Source organism: Pristis pectinata, chromosome 7 (assembly GCF_009764475.1).
Source record: "Pristis pectinata isolate sPriPec2 chromosome 7, sPriPec2.1.pri, whole genome shotgun sequence".
In the NCBI taxonomy this organism is placed as follows: domain Eukaryota; kingdom Metazoa; phylum Chordata; class Chondrichthyes; order Rhinopristiformes; family Pristidae; genus Pristis; species Pristis pectinata.
In genome coordinates this window covers 49,790,048-49,814,221 of record NC_067411.1, presented here as the reverse complement: position 1 = coordinate 49,814,221, position 24,174 = coordinate 49,790,048, and the positions used below count along the sequence as shown (strand labels likewise).

General features: G+C 42.9%; 1 protein-coding gene across 5 annotated transcripts in view; it reads left to right on the top strand.

Moving 5' to 3' along the window:
• Positions 1-24,174, top strand: part of LOC127572812 (ADAMTS-like protein 1) — a 480,850-nt gene that overhangs the window by 432,169 nt on the left and 24,507 nt on the right. For 3 of the 5 annotated variants that reach the window (XM_052020448.1, XM_052020447.1, XM_052020446.1), the window contains 4 exons: positions 2,225-2,352; positions 2,656-2,784; positions 10,420-10,602; positions 11,828-11,962. In XM_052020448.1, coding sequence (XP_051876408.1) covers positions 2,225-2,352; positions 2,656-2,784; positions 10,420-10,602; positions 11,828-11,962 — 575 coding nt within the window. Of the gene's footprint in view, positions 1-2,224; positions 2,353-2,655; positions 2,785-10,419; positions 10,603-11,827; positions 11,963-20,858; positions 20,979-24,174 lie in introns of those variants that run through there. The other 2 variants (XM_052020450.1, XM_052020449.1) reach the window with 2 other exon arrangements.

Here is a 24,174-nt window from a genome sequence, read left to right as displayed (position 1 = left end):
ACAGGATCAGTTTCTGATGACAGAGGAGCCACTAACAAGAGGACATAGATCAAAGTTGGCAGGTGTGTACAGCTAGGAGATGGTGGACGGGAAGAGTTAAGTTCATGGTGCAAGTGTGATCTGGAACATGCTGCCTGATGGGACAATGGAAGCAGAATCAATCAAATTTAAAAAGGGAATGGTTCAATATTTGAAAAGGAAGAATAATTGCAGGACTGTGGGTAAAAAGGAAGAGATAGCTCTTGAGACATTTGTTGGAGAGCTCCTTCAAAGAGCTGGCAGGGGCATGATCATCAGAATGGTGTCCTATGTTGTAAGAATCTAGCCATCAATAGAAGGAAGGAACACAGAGATTCGGACTGAAGTTAATTGTTTACGTAACGATCATTAATATGCTGTCCAAAAATTGGAAAAATTAAATATATACTCGACTTCAGTGCCAAGCTGGATGCTGTTAGTGCCCTCAAAAAGCTCAAGGAGGAAGTGGATTGCTGTTTTGCAGAGCTCTATAAATACAGAAGTAGTGTATGCATAATGGAGCATGGTGAATAGTCCAGAGTTTATTTCAAGGAAAAGGGCACAATTCTGACAATTATAGGGCAATTAATGCGAAATATATGGTGAACAAAATCCTTCAGATGATTAACTGAGATATTGTAAAATAATCTCCAAAGAGCAGAAGTAGCAGAGGGAGTAATGAGAAGTAATGGCTCATGTCTTAACAACCCATTGGAATTCTTTGAGGAGGTAACTAAGCTCCTGATGGAGGAAAATCCAATAGAGGCAGTTTGTTTGGATTTTCTAAAAGCTCCCTTGACATTAGTGAGACAATTTTAAGGGCCATGAAACGGATGCTAAATGTGTTGAATTGACCTATGGTTTAACCCCAGTAAATAAGAGCTAGTGGCAAATGGAAAATATGTGCCTAGAATAAAGCACCCAGCAAAGGTCCACAGGAAACTCCATTATGACCCATGTTGTTCATAATATTTATAAAGCAGAGGCCATTCAGTCCCTTGAGTCTGTCCTGTCATTCAATTGGATCATAACTATAGCACAACTCCATTTGTCTATGTTGGCTCTGCATCCCTTGATAATTTAAAGGTGAATTAAATCTACCAATTTCCATCTTGAAAACTACGATTGACCCAGCATCCACAGGATTTGGAGCAGGATTTGGAGCAGGAGAGTTCCAACTTTCTGAAATAAAAACAGAAAATGCTGGAAGTACTTGGCAGCCTTCCTCCAGCCAGATTTCTGAAGAAGTGCTGCTGATTTCACTCCTGCTGTTTTTGTACAATTGATAGCTTTTCATGAATAACACTGAAGAAGTAATTGTGGTGCCATATAAATGTGTTTATTATTTGATTACATTTGCTCTAGGAGGACTGCTGGGAATAAATTAGCAAGGACTGGCACAAAAGTTCCTCCTGAATATCTAATAGAGAAGAACAAATAACAAAACGACCTCAGAACTGACCTGAAAATACTTACCAGAATTGTTCTGGGCCTTTCAAGGGCACCTGGAAGCCCATATTGAGGACTCCTGCTCCCCAGGTTTCCTGGAAGTTGACAGAATATGGCACACAATGCTCAGCTATTGACATGGATCTGGCCACTTGCTTAGCCTCTTTTGAGTATTGATTTGAAATTCCTATCAGCTGGCAACAGGCCCTTTTATCACCTGATCAGAAACCAGAGTGCAATTGATTTTAAGCAATAGTTTTGGAGAACTGATCACTGCTTTGAACTGTTCAGGAATACAGACTGAATGTGACTGCCTCATCTGGTTTGGTTGTAGCACACTGGTTCTTAAGAAGTCCTCTTGGCACTTTCCCTAACTCAGATCCTTGTTTTATTTCTCAAAGCTGTACCACAGCTGAAAACAGTCTTATGATTGTTTATGCATCAAAATAGGTGGTTCCAGTATGCAGTTCTTAATGTTTTGATCACCCTCAATAGGTTTTGTAATGGCAACATAGGTGTAGGTAAAAAGCTTCCACAGGGCAGTTGAGGTAGTACTGAAACACACAGAGGAACTGAGCGAAAGTCAACTGTGAGTAGTTGAAGGACTGTACATTGATATAGCAATTATAAATTTCTTAATACCAAATGCACCCATGTAATGGCGTCATTGAACAATTCATAGTCAAAATACTGATGAAAAAATCAATTGTGCACATTTCTTAGGCCAGAACTTCTGATTGCTTATTTCCTCCTGCAGAATTAAAATTCTTCCAGACCAGGCCTTGCAAATACTTCATCCAAATGAATCTGATGTTGGAGTCTATAATTGCACTGCTACCAACCCCATTGGTTTGGATTCACGCTCATCCAATGTTGCTGTTACAGGTTTGCTATGATTATAGTAAATCATCTATTCCTTCCAAAAAAGAGTTTCCAGAAGTAATATACTGTTTTATCACAGTTCATTAGGGACATAAAATTATATCGATAAAGATTTAAATTGTCAGTATCAACTGTATATTACACTGCAACTCATAATGCATTGAAATGACAGTATTGCTATAATTAACAACATAGATAACAGAGAAATATTTGCACTAATCTCCAATTTTTCACTTGGAAAAAGAAATGGACATTCCTTGAATGTTTACTGTTACGTGCTGTAACCAATGTCTTTTTTTTGTGTAGGGAAGCCAGTAATTAGAATGTCCAAACATGACTTGGTGAATATTAATTCAACATCTGTCAGTGTGGATGTGGGCAGTGTTGTGATAGCAAGGGTAGGAGCCAATATCACAATCAAGTGCCAAGTCAATGGTAAGACTACCTTTACATTGATACATATTGTAGCAAATGACATTTAAGCAAATAATTATATCAATGTTTTATATACTTCAAACTTTTAAGAGCAATGTTTGCTTGCATCTTGTATGGTACAAGAAATTGTCCTATTTTATCCTGAGCTCAGTGGGTGATATAGTTGAATGACTGGTATGCTCCAACCCATCAGTTTGAAGGTCTGGATTTAGCATACAATCTAGTCCTAATTGCTGGTTGCCAGAGTTTCATCTACCTTGGAGATGCTAAATGCAGCAGATTAAGCTCTCCAGCGCTGATCAAACTCAACTTTTCTACAGCTGTATGCATGGGCTATTCACACGCATTTCCACTGAAGGGGTGGAGCATGCTAGCTGGAACACAGCAGCAATCTTGGGACAGCTCAGGAACAGAGGAAGAAGGTGCACCACTGGACGTCCAGAGGGGGAAGGGTGTCTTGTACCGGGGTGGAAGGAGCCCACCTCACCATCCTTCACTCCTTCCTGCAACCACTGGATCTGCACTGCCTAGTCTCATATTCTCCTCCTCCTCCTCCTCCTCCTCATTCCTCTGCTGGACCAAGGAGTCCCTCAGCTAGATGTCCCCATGCAGACATTCCCTTCCCCACAGAGGTTCATGTAAGCGTCCAATAAGGTGAAGTAGCATTGCACTCATTCTTTTTTAGGGAGACCATTAGTGAATTTCCAGGATAATTATTGCTAGAGTGCTGGTGACATTTTCTTAGAGTAATACATTCCAAAATGCCTGTACAAACCTCCTGCAGCAAGTGAACAGAAAAAGGTGATTTGCCCTTAAGGAGGACTGGAAATCACCAGTAATGGCTGCTTTACTCCCAGTCTGCTGTTAAAAGAGAGGGTTAGGACAAGCACTATCCTCCAAAGGATCAATCCTCTTAATAAGGCCCTGTAATTTACATGACAATCAGATGCCTAACAATCCTGCAGATGGATGTTTCTAGTTTAAGCTTCAACTCCTTGCCAAGATCCTGTCTCATGCTAAAAACTTAAAACCCATCGTGGCCACCTCAGAGACTCTTCAGTGCCTGTCAATTGTTGGAGATCTGCCACCTACACCAGCATTGCACCTGGCTTAAATTACGTCCATGAAAACGTTAGCCATGGCAGTTTCCAATCAGGAATGGCTGAATTCAGAGGCTTGGAATATCCATGATGGCCACACCATGATGTTAACTATGGGCATCCCCAAAAATATTCAGTAATAAAGGGGGACAGGAGAATCGAGCTGAATAACAGGTGCACAGCTTAAAACAGCATTAAGGATCACCAGAAAGTATCTTTCACCACAGTCAACACATCAGGGGCTCCCAGCAGCAAATCTCAGGGAACGTTTGTTTCATTGCTTATAGTGCAGGAAGGAAGCAAAAACGGACTCTGTCTCCTGTTGCTAGCTGGCTGCCAAACATTTCCTCACATACAAAAAAAATGCAACGCACATTGGATGACAACGCTTTACTTTCACACTGCTTTGCTCCATCTATTGTCCAAGAGCCTATCATGATTCCTGCTTCTGTCTCTTTCCCAGTCCTCCTCCTGGTTTCTACCAGCTTCTTTCCTAGTTGCACCACAGTCCCTGCCCTTGTCCCTATCTGTGTCTGTATCCTACATATTTGTAACACCATGTGTAATGATATGATGAGTTTCTTGGCACTTTGGTGGCCTGATCCACTGTCTCGTATTAAAGTCTTGTTAACCACTTAGTCAATGTCAATTTTTTAATTTTAAAATCAGAGTAAGGCCATGACTGAGAGGTCAGCACTTATTGCCATTCCTATTCATCCTTGAGAAGGTGATGATGAACCACCTTCTTGAACTGCTGCAGTCCTTCTAGTGAAGGTACTCCCACAGTACAGTTGGGGACATAATTCCAGGATCTCAACCTGCAACAATGAAGGACCAATGATATACTTCCAAGTCAGGGTTGCATGCAACCTGGAGGGGAACCTGTAGGTGGTGCACTGTATTTGTTGGTAGAGGCAGCAGTTAGGGAAATGCAGTTGCAGCTGCCTTGATGCGTTCTGCAGTTACAGAGACACAATTGGAGCTACAATCAGTTAGGTAAATGGAAAGTGTTCTATCACACTCTTAATGAGGCTTGTATGTGGTGAGAAAGCTTTGTGAAGTCAGGAGGTGCCACAGTCACTGCAGAATACCCAGCCTCTGACCCACTGTTGCAAGCAATATGTTTATTTATTTGGTTCAGTTGAGTTTCTAGAGGGATGATGATGGTTGGGGATTCGGTGATTATAGTTCCAGTATATGGAGGTAATATCACTGCACCCTTTCTAAAGTGAGATTGATCAAATCCTGCCACTTGTATGTCATTCCTAATCAGATAAGAATGAATGTGGATAATGACAGATATTTAAAGATAGTTGTTCACTTAAATACTGTTAAATAGTGTATTTCCTAGCTCTTGTTTATTCTTTGCTTTTGAATTCTTTAAAAATTGGATTGTAATCTTAACTCTTCCTTAAACATTGGAAATGTAAAGATCAGGTCATTGATTCTTGACGTTCTCAAGGCAGATATCAGGGGATAATATTCCTTGTCATGTTTGATTTTACTTTAATGATGATTATCACTGATATTATTATCAAAGCAAGTTGTTGTTCTTGGATTTCTCAGTAAAATCATAGCTTAAGTTGTTGCCTGGGGTTCATGCTCCAAGGCCCCACTGAAGTAATCTAACTTGTCCAGGTGAGCCTATGGAACCAAGCTCAGGTAATGGTACCTGGATACTTGTTAGACCACGGTTTGTGTGGGGAACTATGGCATATGAGCACACAACACTGTGTCAGATGTTTTAATCCTCTTTGTTACACCTGTTACCAGCAAAAGCATTTGTTCATCACTTTTAATATTAATATTGTAAAGTTAAGTTAGGGGTGGTAGAAGCACTCCCTAACCCAGACCCAAGGGTGACTGTCCCTCTCCTTAACCCAGACCCAAGGGTGACTGTCCCTCTCCCTAACCCACACCCAAGGGTGACTGTCCCTCTCCTTAACCCAGACTAACAGATTGACTGTCTCACTTTCTAACCCATACCAAAAAAAGTGACTCTTCTCCTTAATTCAGACCCACAGAGTGATAACCAAAGCATCTACCATCTCTAAACTGACCTCTTTCAAATGTCTATAATGTGATCATCAGATCTGTGAGACTTATCAGCTTTGGAGCTCATCAATTTCTCGACAACTATTTTTAACTAATGGTTAGTTCCTTCAGTTCCTCATTCTCTCCAGGCCTTTGATTCCCATGTGTATCAGCCAGATTCTGTGTGTCTTCTTCCATGAAGACAGACACAAAGTAATTGTTTAATTCCTCTGCCATTCCCTTATTTCCCTTTTTAAATACTTCTGTCTCTGAAAGGGGCCCACATTTGCCTTCATGAGTCATTTCCTTTTTACGTTCCTATAAAAGCTCTTACAGCCTGTTTTAATGTTTCTTGCCAGTCTATTCTCATATTCTATCATGCCTTTCTTTATGAATTTCTTAGTCCTCCTTTGCTGAGTTCTAAAATGCTCCCAATGCTCAGGCCTACTGCTATTTCTGGCAACTTTATAAACTTCTTCCTTGGATTTAACACTATCTTTAATTTCTCTGGTCAGCCACAGATGTATCACTTTTCCTTTTTGGTTTTTTGCCTTGAAGGAATATATTGTTGCATCTTGGCACTACTTCTTTAAGCGCTAAGAATTGCCTGTCCACAGTCATGCCCTACAATATATTCTCCCGATCAACCACAGCCAACTCTCCTCTCAAAACTTCATAGTTTCCTTTGTTTACATTTAAGACTCTGGTTTTGCATTGAACTATATCACCTTCAAGTTCACTGTCACTTTTTATCATATTATAATCAGTCTATCCCAAAGGCCCCTTGATAACAAGACTATCATGGAGTCATAGAATTATACAGCATGGAAACAGGCCCTTCGGCCCAACCCTGACCAAGCCTGCCTGAGCTAGTCACATTTGCCTGTGATTGGCTCATGTCCCTCAAAACTTTTACTATCCATGTATCTGTCCAGATGTTGTAAATGTACAATTCAAATGCTGTAAATGTACCTGCCTCCACCACATCCTCTGGTAACTCTTCCATACACCCACCACCCTTTATTTGAAAAATGAGCCCCTCTAACTCTTTCTCCTCTCACAAACTATGCCCTCTAGTTTGAGACTCCCTACCCTGAGATAAAGACTGTGACCATCCACCTTATCTATGCCCCTCAAGATTTTATAAACCTCTATAAGGTCACCTCTCAGCCTCCATTGCTCCAGGGGAAACAGTCCCAGCCTATCTAGTCTTTCCTTATAACACAAGCCCTCCAGTCCTGGCAATATCCTTGTGAATCTTTTCCGCACCCACTATCCTTCCTATAATATGGTGACCAGAACAGCACACAATATGTCAAGTGCGATTTCGCCAAGGTCTTGTACAACTGTAACATGACGTCCCAACTCTTGTACTCAGTGCCTTGACTGATGAAGGCAAGCATGCCATATGCCTTCCTCACCACCCTATCTACCTGTGTTCTTATTTTCAGGGAACTATGTACTTGTACGTCTAGGTCTCTCTATTCTGCAACACTCCCCAGGGCCCTGCCATTCACTGTGTCTGTCCTGCCCTGGTATAATTTCCCAAAATGCATCACTTGGCACATGTCTGAATTAAATTCCATCTGACGTTCCTTTACCCACTTTCCAAGTTGACCTAGATCCTGTTGTAACCTAAGACAACCTTGTTCTACTACACCACCAATTTTGGTGGCATTTGCAAACTTACTAATCATGCCACCTAAACTCTCATCCAAATCATTCATGTAGATGACAAACAACAGGGGATCTGGCACTGTTCTCTGCGGCACATGGGCCATGGGCCTCCAATCTGAAAAACAACCCTTCACTGCCACCCTTTGACTCCTTCCACCAAGCCAATTTTGTATCCAATTGGCTAGCTCACCCTGGATCCCATGTGATCTATCCTTCCTGTAGAACATGGTCGAAGGCATTGCTAAAGTCCACGTGGACAATGTCTACCTCCCTGCCCTCGTCAATCCTCTTGGTCACCTCTTCATAAAACTCAGTCAAATTCGTGAGACACGATTTCCCATACTCCGAGCCATGCTATCCCTAATCAATCCTTGACTTTCAAAATGCAAACAGATCATGCGTCCCAGAATTCCCTGCAGTAACTTTCCTACTGATGTTAGGCTCACTGGCCTGTAGTTCCCTGGCTTGTCTTTGCAGCACTTCTTAAATAAAAGTTCAACGTCAGCCACCCTCCAGTCTTCTGGTACCTCACCCGTGGCTAATGAAGATATAAAAATCTCTGCCAAGGCCTCAGCAATTTCTTCTCTTGCTTTCCACAATGTCCTAGGATACACTTGGTCAGGCTCCAAGGATTTTTCCAACTTTATCCCCCTTAAGACTGCCAGCATTCCTCTTTTGTAATGTCAATATGCTGCAGGACATCACTGTTTTCTTCCCCGAATCCCCCAGCTTCCATAACCTTCTCCACTGTAAATACAAAGGTAAATCAACCCCTCTTTACTTCTCAATATGTTGATCAGGAAAAGCCTCACAAATACATTCTGTGAATTCATTTTCTACCTTATTACAGAAAATATACAATATCTCTGTTTTCACAGAAGAAGGTGAATATTAGAATGTGCAGATGGTGGATCAATTGTTCAGGATAATCAGAGAGGAGAGCATTACTGAACTGAATTCCTGTTGGAGTTGTCTTACATGTTTCTCATAAAACATTTTCTATGTATCTGGAGTGCTGGGGTTTTTGTGTAGGTCTATGACATGACATTTCATCCCACTATTCAACATAGGGAGCATTTTTCGTTTCTCATCAGTACTCTGGTGCCCTCCTGTGGAAGTGTTAACAATTCAGTGAATGAATCAGAACAACACTGAAATTACAACTTGTTGTTAAGTGAATTTGCAATTTAGTTTGCTTAAAGTACAATTTCAGAATCCATACTTTTGAAAGTTCTGTCTTACAAGCTCACCTTTCACTTATTGATGTTGCAATTTAAGAAAGGTGCCTTCTTGTAGAATTGTACAATAGTGTGTGCTGGACAGTCTTCTGGTACAAGTTGTCTGGTAGCTGAGTGAGAGGGCTTAGGTGAGGGGTAATGGTAACGATCTAACTAAGCCTGCAAAATATGTCCCACTGAGTTCTGGAAATGCCACCATGGTGAATGTTATTGTATTTGTACAGCCTGTGTTATGGAAAAGTTGTCTCTGAAATAAGTTGCCCTCAAACTTTAGGGGGGAAAATCCTAGATGGAAATTCTCAGAATAAATGTAGTACCAATATAACCCAAATATAATTGTAAAAGGTCCTAAATCTTATTTCAATGGATTGAGAAACCCAGAGATTACAGAGGTTCTAAACAGTCCCCTGCCTCTGTTGTGGACACTGCAGCCCCCGGTACCTGGAACCATTACCCTCTGTACTGGACATTATACATGCAGTCAGTTCTGTAACCTCTGTACTGGGCATTGTACATGCTGGAGTTAGTTCTGTAACTTTTGTGCTGGACATTGTACACTCTGGGTGTGACTCCATCCCCTGTGTACTGTACATCTTGGCTGCTGCACTTCCTACCTCACAGCAATCACCACGTGTCTAATGGGTTTTGAGGAATGAAAAGTATTTGGGGCATCCTGAAGTCATGAAGAGTGCAGATGAATCTACTAACAAGTGGAAAGGAATGATACATTTCTAGGGCTCATAATTTTACAGCATTCTTAATCATTTTGTTCTTCAATGGCAGAAATGTTATTGGAGTGCTCAAATAATTAACAGATGTATTTTTAATAGCACCTTCAAGGCAAAATGCACTTCATGTAATTGACAAGCAGTTGTGCTCTAACAGTTCTTCAAATCTTTACAGCTCAATTTATTTGAATGTTGTGTGTCCTGTAATTGTTACAGCCACTTATCAAGTAGTTTTCTCTCAGCATTAGTAATGTGCCTTCAGAGAGTGAATGATCAGAGTTTCCATGTTTATTACATGCAAGTCAGGTATATTGCTTGCTGGCCAAGGACTGCAGGTTTACATAAACCCAGAGGCAGTGCTAGTGTTGGATTATAAGCAGATCAGCTGCATGACTCTTTACTGAAAATACATGGCACTGTGGGGATGTACATGAATAAATTGAGATCTGCAAGTCATCTAAAATCAAGCTTGTAAGCATGTGTTTGTCTCACCTTTGACACATGTTTCCAATTTTTAACAAGACCATAAAAATAAAAGGACATAATTTAGTTATTATGACACAGAAAGAGGTCCTTTGGTCAATCGGGTCCATGCTGGCTCCTAGTGAAGCAATCTCATCAGTTCCATTCCCCTGTAAACATGTAAGTGAGAATGCTGTTTTCCAAATAATCCACTTTCACAGGAAGAAATATAAACCTATAAATTTGAAGGATGTAACTGACCTATTTTGCTTTCTAATCCTTCCAATGTATTCTGTAATCTGTGCAGGGCATATGCAGACTTTACAATTTAACCTTCATAGAAGTTAAACGGAAGTAATATTTTTGCCGAATCATGCCGATCTTGATGTTTTGAAGGTCTTCCCAAGCCCTCGGTTACCTGGACAAAGGAACGGATGCCACTTGGTGCAAATGTTCAGCGTTTCCAGGACGGATCCCTCTCAATAACCAAAGCCAGTCCAGCTCACCAGGGATTATACTCCTGTGTGGCGTTAAATACTCAAGGCCAGGCAACAGCAGCAACCAAACTGATCTTACATGGTAAAAGTGGTACCTTCATTAAATCACACACATCTAGCTCATCGCAGATCTCTGAGGGAGTTCTAATGCTGGGATCATTACTGCTACTGGGCACTGATGATATGCTCATTTTTTTTTCCATGTTGTTTCCTTGCTTCCAAACCATACTTAACACTTAACTCATTCACACTACTCCTATTAATCATTTCATAATTCCTTCCTTCCATAATATGCTTTATCCCAAATTGTATTTTTATTGAAGCCTCTAATATTGGGTTCCCTGCCTTCCCTGCTGCCTCATCCTGCACATCTCTAAACTAGCCAGCCTTGCTCCAGGGAGCTGTCACTCCCAACCCCCTCCAATCTGGTCTATGCCTCACTGTCCGCCTTCAGTGCCACTTTATCTGCCGTCTGTGCCATGCTGTCTGTCCTATGTATTGCCACTGTCATTAATTCAGAGAGAGATACAGAACGGCAACAGGCCCTTCAGCCCACCAAGCCCACACCAACCACCAACCACCCATTTACACTAATCCTAAACTATTCCCATTTTTTATTCTCCCCACATTCTCATCAACTCTCCCCACTCCCCCACCCACCCACCCCCGATTCTACCACCCACCTACACCCTAGGGGCCAGTTAACTACCATCTTTGGGATGTTCAAGGAAACTGGAGGACCCAGAGGAAACTCACTTGGTCACAGGGAAAATGTGTAAACCACACAGACAGCACCGGAAGTCAGGATTGAACCAGGTCTCTGGTGCTGTAAGGCAGCAGTTCTACCAGCTGTGCCACTGTGCTGGCACTAAATGCTTTCTGTGTCTCACTGTCTGCCATCTACAGTGCACTGAGAGCCATGCTTCTGTGTCAGTCTGTGATGGTGCAGGCTGATCTGTATCGATGCCACCGCATCTGTCTGCCCTCTGTGCCACATTGTTTGCTGTCTTTGCCACATTGCCTGCTGCTAGTCTCACCCGCCCAACATCTGTCCCTCTCTACTTGATGTCCATCTCTCTCTGCCTGATATCCATCTCTCTCTGCCCAAGGTCTGCCTTGCTCTGCCCAACATCTGCCCTGCTCTGCCGAATGTCTGTCCATTCAGACCACTATACTCTCATGGCCGAGTCACCCTTTGCACAGGAACTATCATGTCGAAAACGTCTCAAGTGGTAGCACCTCATTAAATAGCCCATATTCTACCCTCCCAGTTAAACACCTTCTGTTCAACATTCACTCTGTTACAGACCCCCCAAGAGCCTTTCCAGAATTTAAAGACTTGATGCTGAAGTTGGCAGTTACAGGGTATGACTTTCATGCTGTTCTTGCCTCTAGTCCTGGGACCAAAGAGTTGCTGAGTACAGGAAGCAATGTTCTGATTGGTAAGTGACACATTTTAATGGAGATTGGATTCTTAACATTAATATTTTACCAAAATAGCAGGTTTAGGAAAATGAATTTCAAGGTGTTCCAGTGCCTTGGAAATATGATCGTTGCATTAGTGATATGACTAAGGTGCAAATGTCTCTAAATGCTTTACATAAGGTTGTGATTTTATGTAAGAAAGGATAGCAACCCATTTTCACAGGAAGACACAGCACAAAAGCAGGCCATTTGACACATTGTACCTGCACCAAATTTTTGAAAGAGTTCTCCAATTAATCCCACTTCCTTACAAATTTTCCCTGATAATTTCTCACAAAGAACCAGCAATATTTGCTTTTATGTGAAGTAGAGATGATGGTTGGGACCAGGAGCCCTCAGATATTGCTAAAGGATCATTGTCCCATTCAGAGGTTAAAACCCTCCTTCCTGGGCCAGTTCTTCCACCCTGTTCTCCATTTTATGCTGGATTGTTTGCCTGGTCTGGTTTTGGACGTGGATCCACGTAATTGAAGAAATATCAGCAACTATTGGAATAATAGTGTTGACCCTTTTCAGGAAGAACCAACTCCATCCCAAACAGTGAAGGCTGTAAGCATGATTAAGGCAGATACATGCTCCCAAAAAGAGTTGATAGCTGTCAGTCTTGCAGAGCAGACGTGATTAGACTGCTGGGGAAATTACAACAGGCTATGGATCAACTGGGAAAGTGGGCAAGGGAATGGCAGATGGAATTTAATTTGGAAAGGTTTGAAGTGAGGCACAGTGGGAAGTTAAACCAGGACAGGACATACGCAGTGAACAACAGGGCCCTAGGGGATGTTGTTGAACAGAAACCCTCAGGGGTACAAGTACATAATTCCCTGAAAATGGGAACACAGGTGGACAGGGTAGTGAGGAAGGCATATGGTATGCTTGTCCTCATTGAATACAAGGTGGGGCACCAGTGTTGAGAATAATCATACTGGAGGTGTTGCTGCCTATCCTCACTGAAGTGATTGCAGTCTTTTGGTCAGAAAGTCAAGGATCCAGTTGCAGAGGGAGGTGTTGAGTACCAGGTCTCAGAGTTTGGTGATGGGTTTGCTTGGAATTATAATATTAAAGGCAGAGCTGTAGCACTACCACCCTAATACTTGGCTTAGAATCATTCTTTGTTTGATAATACTCCTTGGACCTGTTTGCTATATTAACAATGCTGTGGAAGCACGTATGAGGGATGTTATTGTCTCCTCCTGCTTCAAAAGCAAGTATCAGAAAAACTGGGAAAGTGATACATCTGGTGGCCATTTCCAAAGGGGAGACTCTACAATGTCCCAAGTGACTGAAAGCTCAAACGAGACCAGATCTGCAAAGAGCTTCCAATAGGGTGTTGCATGGAAAACCATTCCTCAAGCTGGGCAGTGGATTTGTGTAGGGGAAAAGAAAGGAAATGGCCATGCTCATTAGGATGAGGGAAATTGCATCAAAAATCATTGCTACTACACCACCATCTTCTCCAGGTAATCACGAATGGACAATAAATGGTGGCACACTAACAACCACATTTTGAATCCACAAAATTGGCTCAGAGGTAGGAAGCAGAGGGTGGTAGTTGAAGGTTGGTTCTAGTAATGGAGGCTGGTGACTAGTGGTGTGCTGCAGGGGTTGGTGTTGGGACCCTTGTTATTCGTTATTTATATTAATAATTTGGATACTAATGCACAAGGCTTGATCAGCAAGTTTGCGAATGACATGAAATTAGGAGATGTTGTTGATAGCAAAGAAGGTTATTGGAGATTAAGGGGGATCTTGATCAGTTAGTGAAGTGGGCTGAGGAGTGGCAAATGGATTTTGACACAGATATGTGTGAGGTGATGCACTTTGGAAAGTCAAACCAGTGCAGGGCTTATACTATGAATGGTAGGGCATGAGGGAGTGTAATGGAACAGAAGGAGCTAGGAGTACAAGTGCAGAGTTCATTGAAAATGGTGTCACAGGTAGATAGGGGGTGAAAAAGGCACTTAGCATGCTGGTCTTCATCAGTTAGGGCATTGCATATAGGAGCTGGGACATTACGTTGCAGTTGTACAAGTCATTGGTGAGGCCGCACTTGTGGAGCACTGTGTACAGTTTTGGTCACCCTGTTATAGGAAAGCCATGGTTAAACTGGGAAAAGTGCAGAAAAGATTTACAAGGATGTTGCCAGGACTGCTAGAAGGTCTGAGTTATCACAAGATCACAAGATCACAAGACAAGGGAGCAGAAGCAAGCCATTCAGCCCATCGAGTCTGCTCCAAGGAAGGGAAATAGAAATGAGAAATGGGGAATGGGGGAAGAAGAAGAGAAAAAAAAACTATTCTAATCCCAATTACCGGCCTTATCCCCATATCCCTTGATATCCTGACTATTTAGATATCTATCTATCTCCTCCTTGAACGCCCCCACTGATCTGGCTTCCACTGCTGTACGTGGCAAGGAGTTCCACAAATTCACCACCCTCTGGCTAAAGAAATTTTTCCTCATCTCTGTTTTGAAACTGTACCCTCTAATTCTAAGATTGTGCCCTCTGGTCCTGGACTCACCCACCAAGGGAAACAGCCTAGCCACATTTACTCTGTCCTTTCCTATCAATATTTTAAATGTCGCTATGAGGTCCCCTCTCATTCTTCTGTACTCCAGCGAGTACAGTCCAAGAGCCGACAAACGCTCCTCATACTTAAGCCCTTTCGTTCCTCGAATCATCCTCGTAAATCTCCTCTGAACCCTCTCCAACGTCAACACATCCTTCCTAAGATGTGGGGCCCAAAACGGCGCACAATATTCCAAATGAGGCCTCACTAGTGCCCCGTAGAGCCTCATCAACACTTCCTTACTTTTATACACTATACCTCTCGAAATGAATGCCAACATAGCATTCGCTTTCTTTACCACCGATCTGACCTGGTGGTTAACCTTTAAGGTATCCTGCACGAGTACCCCCAAGTCCCTTTGTACTTCCGTGCTTTGGATTTTCTCTCCTCCTAGATAATAATCTGCCCGCTTATTTCTGCTTCCAAAGTGTACAACTGCACATTTCCCTACATTGAATCTCATCTGCCATTTCCTTGCCCATTCTCCTAAACTGTCTAGGTCCCTCTGCAACCTTCCTATCTCTTCAATACTCCCTACTCCTCCCCCTATCTTGGTGTCATCCGCAAACTTAGCCACAAAACCATTTATTCCATCATCCAAATCGTTAATGTACAAGGTAAAAAGGAGCGGTCCCAACACCGACCACTGCGGCACACCAGTAGTAACCGGTAACCAACCAGAACGAGATCCTTTTATTTCCACTCTTTGCTTCCTGAGGTTGGCCAGGTTAGGTATTTATTCCTTGGAGCATAGGAGAATGAGGGATGAGCTTATAGAGGATGATAAAATCATGAGGGGCATAGATAAGGTAGATCATAGCCATCTTTTTCTCCCTCCCCCCCCCCCCCAAATCAAAGAATAGGAGAGTCTAAAACTAGGCGATACGGATTTAGTGTGAGAGGGGTAAGATTTAAAAGGGACCTGAGGGGCAACTTTTTCCCACACAGCGGGTGGTGAGTATATGGAACGAGCTGCCAGAAGTGATTGAAGCAGGTACAATAGTATCATTTAAGAAACCCTTGGATAGGTACATTGAGGGGTGGGGCTTAGAGGGATATGGGCCAAATGCAGGAAATTGGGACTAGATGGGTGGGCACAGTGGCTGTCATGGACTCGTTGGGCTGAAGGGCCTAAATTCATGCTGTATGACCCTGTCCCATGAAGGAATTTAAAAAATTGTATTTGTAAATGATTTTCAGTTTAACTTTGTATTTATAAATGTAACTATAATCAGTTACTAATATACCCCAGATGGCATTATAAACAGGATATGCAATGAGCACCATGGTATATGATTTATAGCTTACTCATGGTATCAACCATTAAGTCATAACTGTTTTCCAGTTGCTTCCTAGTATTTTCTCCATAGGTTTCATTGCCCTTTCCATGTTGTAACCAAACTGCACAATCAGAGTTTGAGAACAAATAAGAATAGTAGGGAAGTTAGCTTCTTCACAGAATTTGTGGTGATTGCAATCACTGGGAGGATTTCCACTCTATAGACAAGCAAGGCAAATACCAATACTGTGCCCCTTTCTCCAGCTGACATGTAGAGTCAGTGCCATACAACATGGAAACAAGCTCTTTGGCTCACCATGTCTGCACTGACCATTTACACTAGCCCTACAGTAATTCCATTTTATTGTCCACATATAACTATCAATTCCTCCCAGATTCTACCACTTTCCTACACCCTTAGGGCAATTTACAGTTCGCATGTCTTTGAGATTTGGGATGACTTTGGAGCACCTAGAGGAAATCCACGCAGACACAAAGAAGATCAAGGTTGACCCTTGGTTGCTGGAGTTGTGATTCAGCAGCTCCACTAGCTGCATCTCTGTACTACTCATTCAGAGCAAATTGAAGCATTAAAATGGTGGAGGACAGTTGACCCAATTTCCACTGGTCTCTGCCACTTTCATCAGGAGCTATTCCTCCATGTGTAGACAACCTACAGCTCAGTACTACAAAGTGGAACAGATGTAACATTACAGCAGGACAATTCTGCTGTTTATGTCAATAATAGATCCCCCTCTCTACATTGATCCTAACTTCCCTTTGTACCAAATTGTGCTGCCTAGGACTGAGTTCATAGAATCAGAGCACTACAGGCCAGGAACAGGCCCTTCAGCCCATCTAGTCCATGCCAGCCTGGTTTTCTGCCTAGTCCCATCTACCTGCACTCAGACCATAGCCCTCCATACCTCTTATTCATGTACCTATCCAAACTTCTCTTAAATGTTACAGTTGAATCCACATCCACCACTTCTGCTGGTAGCTACCACTTACCTCTTCTCCTTCCCTTCTGATCCAAAGAGGCAGAATCAGTGCCCAAGACCTGACCACTGTGGCTTCCCCCTGGTAGGTCATCCCCCTCCACAACAGTATCTAAAACAATATGCCTGTTATCGAGGGGAACAGCCACAGGGTTACCCTGCACTGACTGCCTATTCCCTTTCTCTCCTGACGGTCACCCAGCTACCTGCCTTCTGTGTGACTGCTTCCCCGTAACTCCTGTCTATCAACCCCTCAGTCTCCTGAATGATTAAAAGGTCATCCAGCTCCAGTTCCCTATCACAGAATGTCAGGAGCTGCAATGAGATGCACTTCTCACAGATGTAGTCATCAGGGATACTGAAGGTCTCCCTGACTTCCCACATCATGAAAGAGGAGCACACCACTGTACTGGGTGTCATTCCATTGCTCTACCTGTGCAATAATAAAGAAAGAGTACTTAACAGAACCTCACCTTAGCCTCCACCTCTTCACACCTAAGCCTCTTGAGCCAAAGCCTCAGCTCCCCACTCTTACACTGGCCCACTCCAAAATGGCCACTCCACTTTACCCCACCTGCCTTTTATCAGCTGAATTGCCACGCACTTAGACGATCAGAAACAACTTTTTAAAAAAAGGTGCTGTCTCCTTCCCTCTGCTGCTCTGCTGCTGGAACTGCAAGAAAACAAGTCCCAAATGGAGTGGTTTACAGAGAGAAATCTCTCACCCACTCACTTCCATAAAGGGCTAAACGTAACTGAGACAATAATGTTACATCTAATACAGAGTTGTTGACTGAAATTAATTATTTCCATTCAGCTTCATTGGGGAAACAAGCTTCAAGGTTGGTAAACATTCTGATAAAGTTTTGTGATTGTAGGCCTTCATAAAACAGATGGCGAAAATACTGGAAACCCTCCGCCAGAATCTGTAGAGAAAGCAGATGGGAACAGATCTTGTCCTCTCCCTGACACTGATTGCCACCTGTGCTTTGGTTTTTCTCTTTACGCTGTTGCTGCCATCTATAATAATCTGCAGGGAACGCAAGTCAGGCAGCACTCACGGGGAGGAACAGAGTTAACCTTCCATAGAAACATAGAAAAACTACAGCACAATTCAGGCCATTCGGCCGACAAAGCTGTGGCGAACATGTCCCTACCCTAGAAATTACTAGGCTTACCCATAGCCCTCTATTTTATTCAGCTCCATGTACCTATCTAACAGTCTCTTGAAAGACCCTATCGTATCCACCTCCACCACCGTTGCCGGCAGCCCATTCCACGCACTCACCACTCTCTGAGTAAAAAACTTGCCCCTGACATCTCCTCTATATCTACTCCCCAGCACCTTAAACCTATGTCCTCTTGTGGCCACCATTTCAGCCCTGGGGAAAAACCTCTATCTACCCGATCAATACCTCTCATCATCTTATACACCACAGTCAGGTCCCCCCTCATCCTCCATCTCTCCGGGGAGAAAAGGCCAAGTTCCCTCAGCCTGCTTTCATAAAGCATGATCCGCATTCCAGGCAGCATCCTTGTAAATCTCCTCTGCACCCTTTCTATGGCTTCCACATCTTTCCTGTAGTGAGGTGACCAGAACTGAGCATAATACGCCAAGTGGGGTCTGAACAGGGACCTGTATAGCTGCAACAATACCTCTCGACTCCTAAATTCAATTCCCTGATTGATGAAGGACAATACACCATATGCCTTCTTAACTACAGAGTCAACCTGCGCAGCCGCTTTGAGCGTCCTATGGACTCAGACCCCAAGATCCCTCTGATCCTCCACACTGCCAAGAGTCCTACCAATAATACTATATTCCGCCAACATACTTGACCTACCAAAATGAACCACTTCACACTTATCTGGGTTGAACGTAAATGACCTTTCATTAGAAGTGCTAGCTACATATTGGCTGAAAGATAAATACTAAAGAATTCAAAGGGAAGAAAGAGGAAAAGAGAAAACAAAAAACACTTCCAGTTGAATCACTCCAGATTTCTATTTCCAAGGATCCAACTTATTGTGTCCCTAAATTCCTAATCACTGCATTCCATGTGGTTTGTTTCTTATGCTGTGATATGTGCTTGACTATGGTGTACCAATCCCTGAGGATACTTGTCAGGGAAAATATTATCTTAGTTTCTTCACTGCTATCAAAGACTCAAGCTAATAGAAATAAGCACACTATTTAGCTACAGAAAGATTTTTTTTAATCTCCAAGGGATGAGTCTTGCTTGTTGTTGCCAAAATGTTGCTTTAAATCTGAACTTAAGCAAGTTCAAGATAAATCTTTGCCTCTTGGTGACATTTAACAAAAATAAATCTGGAAATGAGTGCAATGTTGACGAAAGTCATTGTTCTTTTAGCAGAGTCTGGTCTTTCCTGGTCAGGCTCTATTCTTGCTGGCACTTGATATGCTGCAAATGTTTGTGGTCCTGGTCTGTGGAACAAACAGCCGGATGAGATCAAAATGAATATCAATTGTCTTATTAACATGCAGCTTAAGTGCCGGCAGGTTTCAGAGTTCGTGTGCAACTGTTGGAACCTTGAACTTACTGTTGCACTCTGTCAACAGATTCCCAGCTGGGCAGTACAGCTGGAGTTGATAGAGATTCCCCAGTGGTAGAGCAGGAGCTTGCTGAGGGTCCCCAGAATTCACAGCAGAACATCTGCTCTGGATCCTGCAGCTGTCAGAGCTGGCAATCCATTGAGAGGGGGGGTTGTGGTGCTGCATGGAAGAAAGGGTTTTATTTAATGTTTTTGGTTATTTATAAGTGCCTTTGAGTGTTTTTGATGATTTATTTTTGAAAATATGTTACATTTTTAAAATTATTTTGAGTAGTTTTTATGTATTTCTGGGCCATCCAGCTGCATTGAGAGACTGTGAGAGTTTTGACAAGTGAGCGATTAAGTTGGTGAACACACGTCCTCTTTGAATGAGTCCTGGAGCTTCCAGCCCAGCACAATCAGCTTTCTGGATCAGAAGAGGAAAGATTTGGGGGAATGCCCAATGCCAGAAAAGACAGGCCTAATATTTCCCTATCAGCACCTTCCAGCTGGCATATGATCTGATCTGTACAATGTGCAGTTGGAAAGGCAAAACAGTCAGTCACAGACTCACATATTCACTCACATCTACTCACTTAACCCATACACAAATCATACACACACACTCATGCAAACATGCAGTCTCACTGACTAACTCACTCGCATGCATTCTCATACCAGACGGTCTCAACCCAAAACGTCGACTGTCCATTCCCCTGCATAGATGCTGTCTGACTTGCTGAGTTCCTCCAGCACTTTCACACTCATTCTCACACACATACACATAGACACACAAACCATGTACACACACTTTCTCACTCTCCCACACACACACAAATGAATACGCCTGCACAATTGCTGACAAACACTCATTCAATTTAATGCAGACATACTCTCACTCTTTTAATTGTTCATACTTTCTCCCATTTGTCCAAACACACATACACATGCACACATTCACTTATTTATTTCCATGTTTAATCACACATTCATATTTCTACACTCATTGTCACATACTGTACCTTCCCACCGAGAGGCACATTCACATACACAAAACATGAGTGCAGATGCACACATACAGACACCCACACACTGTCATTTGCATAAAAGCACACGTGCATTATCTCTGTCCACCCCAGCACCACCCACCCAACTGCAGGGTTCAGTGCTGTCCTGATGACATGTGGCGTGCTGCCCTTTGCATATTGTAGTGTCATGTGAGCAGGATGGAGGTCCCAGCTCTCAGGTTACATGTTCCAGGCCCACACATGTTGTCTACAGGAGTTGACTCTTCCCCGGAGCCGGGGAAAATCTCTAATGCTAAGGGTGAAGAAGAATCTGACTGCCAGATGGATACAATCCATTCCAAACCCACAGGTTCTGATTCAAAGAGGTAGATTCCTTTATTAGTCACATGTACATCGAAACACACAGTGAAATGCATCTTTTTGTGTAGAGTGTTCTGGGGGCAGCCCGCAAGAATCGCCACGCTTCTGGCACCAACATAGCATGCCCACAACTTCCTAACCTGTACGACTTTGGAATGTGGGAGGAAACCAGAGCACCCGGAGGAAACCTACGCAGACACAGGGAGAACGTACAAACTCCTTACAGACAGTGGCTGCAATTGAACCCAGGTTGCTGGTGCCATATAAGCATTACTCTAACTGCTACACTACCGTGCCTGCCTTCAGAGCACATCTGAAGAAAGGCAGTAGGCAGGCCTTGCGAACAAGTCTCCTTTCAGTCACCAATACTGAACTGGATTCTGTAGTAGTTGAGCAGCTTATGTGTGGCAATTCTATGACAATTCCCGCATCATATAGAACAAATGAAGTGAAAACTGTCACAGAGGAAAGAATCATCAGGCAACATTTGTGCCTATCATTTCCATTCAACACCTGTCAGATCTGCTGTGAGTGCGACTGCCCATCTCAAACTGCTCCCTGTTTACTGAAGGACCATCACTTAGAAGTTTTGAAACACAATTTAGTGTTAATCTAAACTATAAAGAGATTGCAGAGTGGCAGACATTACCAGCAGGCTGATTACTTCCAATTCATTGCCTAACCGCTGGGCATGTCAAGTTCAGGCACAATGTAGGGAATTCATCACTCAGGTCCAGGAACAGAGGATGCAGAAGTGAACAGGTAACATGAAACTCAAGGCAAAGCCGGGAAAGCAAGGAAGAGGAGGATAATAGAATGGAAGTAAGAGAAGATAGATGAATAACTGGAGTCATACATTCTCCTAGGTTTCCACCTGGCTGAGAGTTAGCAGTCCTGAGGAAGAGCAGAGTGAGCACAAAGTGGAGAATAAACTGCAACAGCTCCATTTATCCTGCAACAGATACCCTTAGTTTGTTCTGAGTCGATGTAACCAACTGCAGCTCTGTTCCATGGCTTTGTTTCCATTAGCCTGTAGCAAATATTCACACTTCAGATCATTGACCTACTTCACAACCAAAATGTTCATGGTGTTCCATTCCCTTCTGTGTACAACTCAGCGAGATGGTGTGTCAGCATTTTGGTATCTGAGAAAGAGCTAGTATGTTCATGCTAAAGGTTTTACACCCATGGCCTGCTAACTTACACTCTCCTACTACTGTTAACAAAATGTCATTGCTAACATTGACATTGTTAAATGTTGGCACAGCTTTACCTAATTACCTGGCTACATTAGGAGTCATTCACTTACAGGGATGGGTCTTGAACTTAACATCCACAAGACAAAGGTCCTCCACCAACCAGCCTGCTCCTGCTGTATAACTCCACTCTCCAACGATAAAGTTCATGACAAGGCCCTGGAAAACATGGATTGCTTCCCGTATCTCGGGAGCTACCTCTCAGTTAAGACAGACATCGATGAAGAAATTTATCTCCACCTTTAATGCATCAGTACAGCCTTTGGTCAGTAGAAGAAAATGGTATTTGAAAGTTAAGACATCAGATCCAGCACAAACTCATGGTCTACTGGGCAGCAGTGATCCCTACTGTCCTAAATGATTCTAAGACCTGACCTACCTATAGCAGGCTCCCAAGGCACTGAACAGATACCACCAACACTGTCCGTGCAAATCTTCCAAATGCATTGGCAGATAAGCAAACCAATATCAGTATTCTCTCCCATGCCAACATCCCCAGCACTGAGGCCCCCTGTTGCAACCAGTCTGCTCCAATGGGCAGACCATCTTGTTGTCATGCTCACTAGTCTCTTGAAACAAACATTTTAATCTGAGCTCTATCATGGGCAGTGATTACCAGGCGGAGAGAGGAAAGGATTCAAGGTTATGCTTAAAGCCTCCTTGAAAATATGCACCATCTTCACCGACTTGGAATCACTGGCCCATGACCACTCAAAGTGGAGAAGGAGCATCCAGGATGGCATTGAGAACCTTGAGGCCATGCATCAAGAGCATATAGAAGTTCAGTGTAAGTGGAGGGTGGGAGTGCACCACCACACCACCTACTTACCCATGTGCCCAATTAACTAAGCCCTGTTCCACTGTGGAAGAGTCTGCTGTTCCCATTGTGGCTCAGCACCCACAAAATTGGACTGGAGGCAGGTCATCCTCAATCCCAAGGGACAGGCTGAGAAGAAGAATGTGAAAGCCAATATGTCAGTGTTAAAGGTTTTACACCACGGCCTGCAAACCTCTTCTCTCCTACATCTGGTACCCAAATGTCAATGCTAACATTGCTAAATGTTGGCAGAGCTTTATCTGGCCATGTTAGCAGGGGAAGTATGACAACTGTAAATTGATCACCGACATTACAGATGTAAATAGTTATGGGTGAGTGATATTCAACAGCAGAACAATTTAATTTGAAGGCTTCAATTACAATGTAGTTTAGATTGAGAGGAAATTGAATTCAAATGTATCTCAAAATCAGATTCATATAGTCACAACCAATCATTTGGACAACAGCCCAAGAGCAGTTTCACTTTTCCCTCATCTGCCGATTGTGTTCACTCTGACCTCTCCCTCAGTGGTTTCACTCTCTCCTCACTCTCTGAGTGGTTTCACCCACTCCTCATTCTTTGAGTCATCTCACTCTCTCTTCACTCCCTGGATATTTCTACACTCTCCCCACTCCTTAAGTGGCTTGTCTCTCCCATTTCTTGAGTGGTTTCACTCTCCCCTCAGTCCCTGAGTCATTTACCTCTCCCCTCATCCGCTGAATGTGTTCATTCTGACCTCACTCCCTGAGTGATTTCACAGTTCGCTCACACAATGAGTGATTTCACTCTCCCCTCACTCCCTGAGTGGCTTCACTCCCCCCTCACTTCAGGGTTCCTCAGACATGTCCATCTGTTCCTCACTACTTCCTAAGATCCTACCATTCACTGTGTATATCTTAGCGTTATTAATCCACACAAAATGCATCTCACATTTTTCAAGATCAAATTCCATCTGTCATTTTTCTGCAGATGTTACCAACTGATCAACAATATTCGGTAGTCAAAGACTATCTTACTATCTACTTCCTTACTAACAACACCACCACCAATCTTCATCTCATCTGCAAATTTACTAATCATACCTCCTACATTGACATATATATATATATATACACACACATATATATACACACACATATATATACACACACATATAAAACAAACATTAAGGGTCTCAGCACCTCTCCATGCCATACACAACTGGTCACAGGCTTCCAATTGCAAAAACAACTCTCAACCATCACCCTCTGCCATGTATCACAAGCCAGTTTTGGATCCAATTTGCCAAAATTCCCACAATCCTGTGGGCT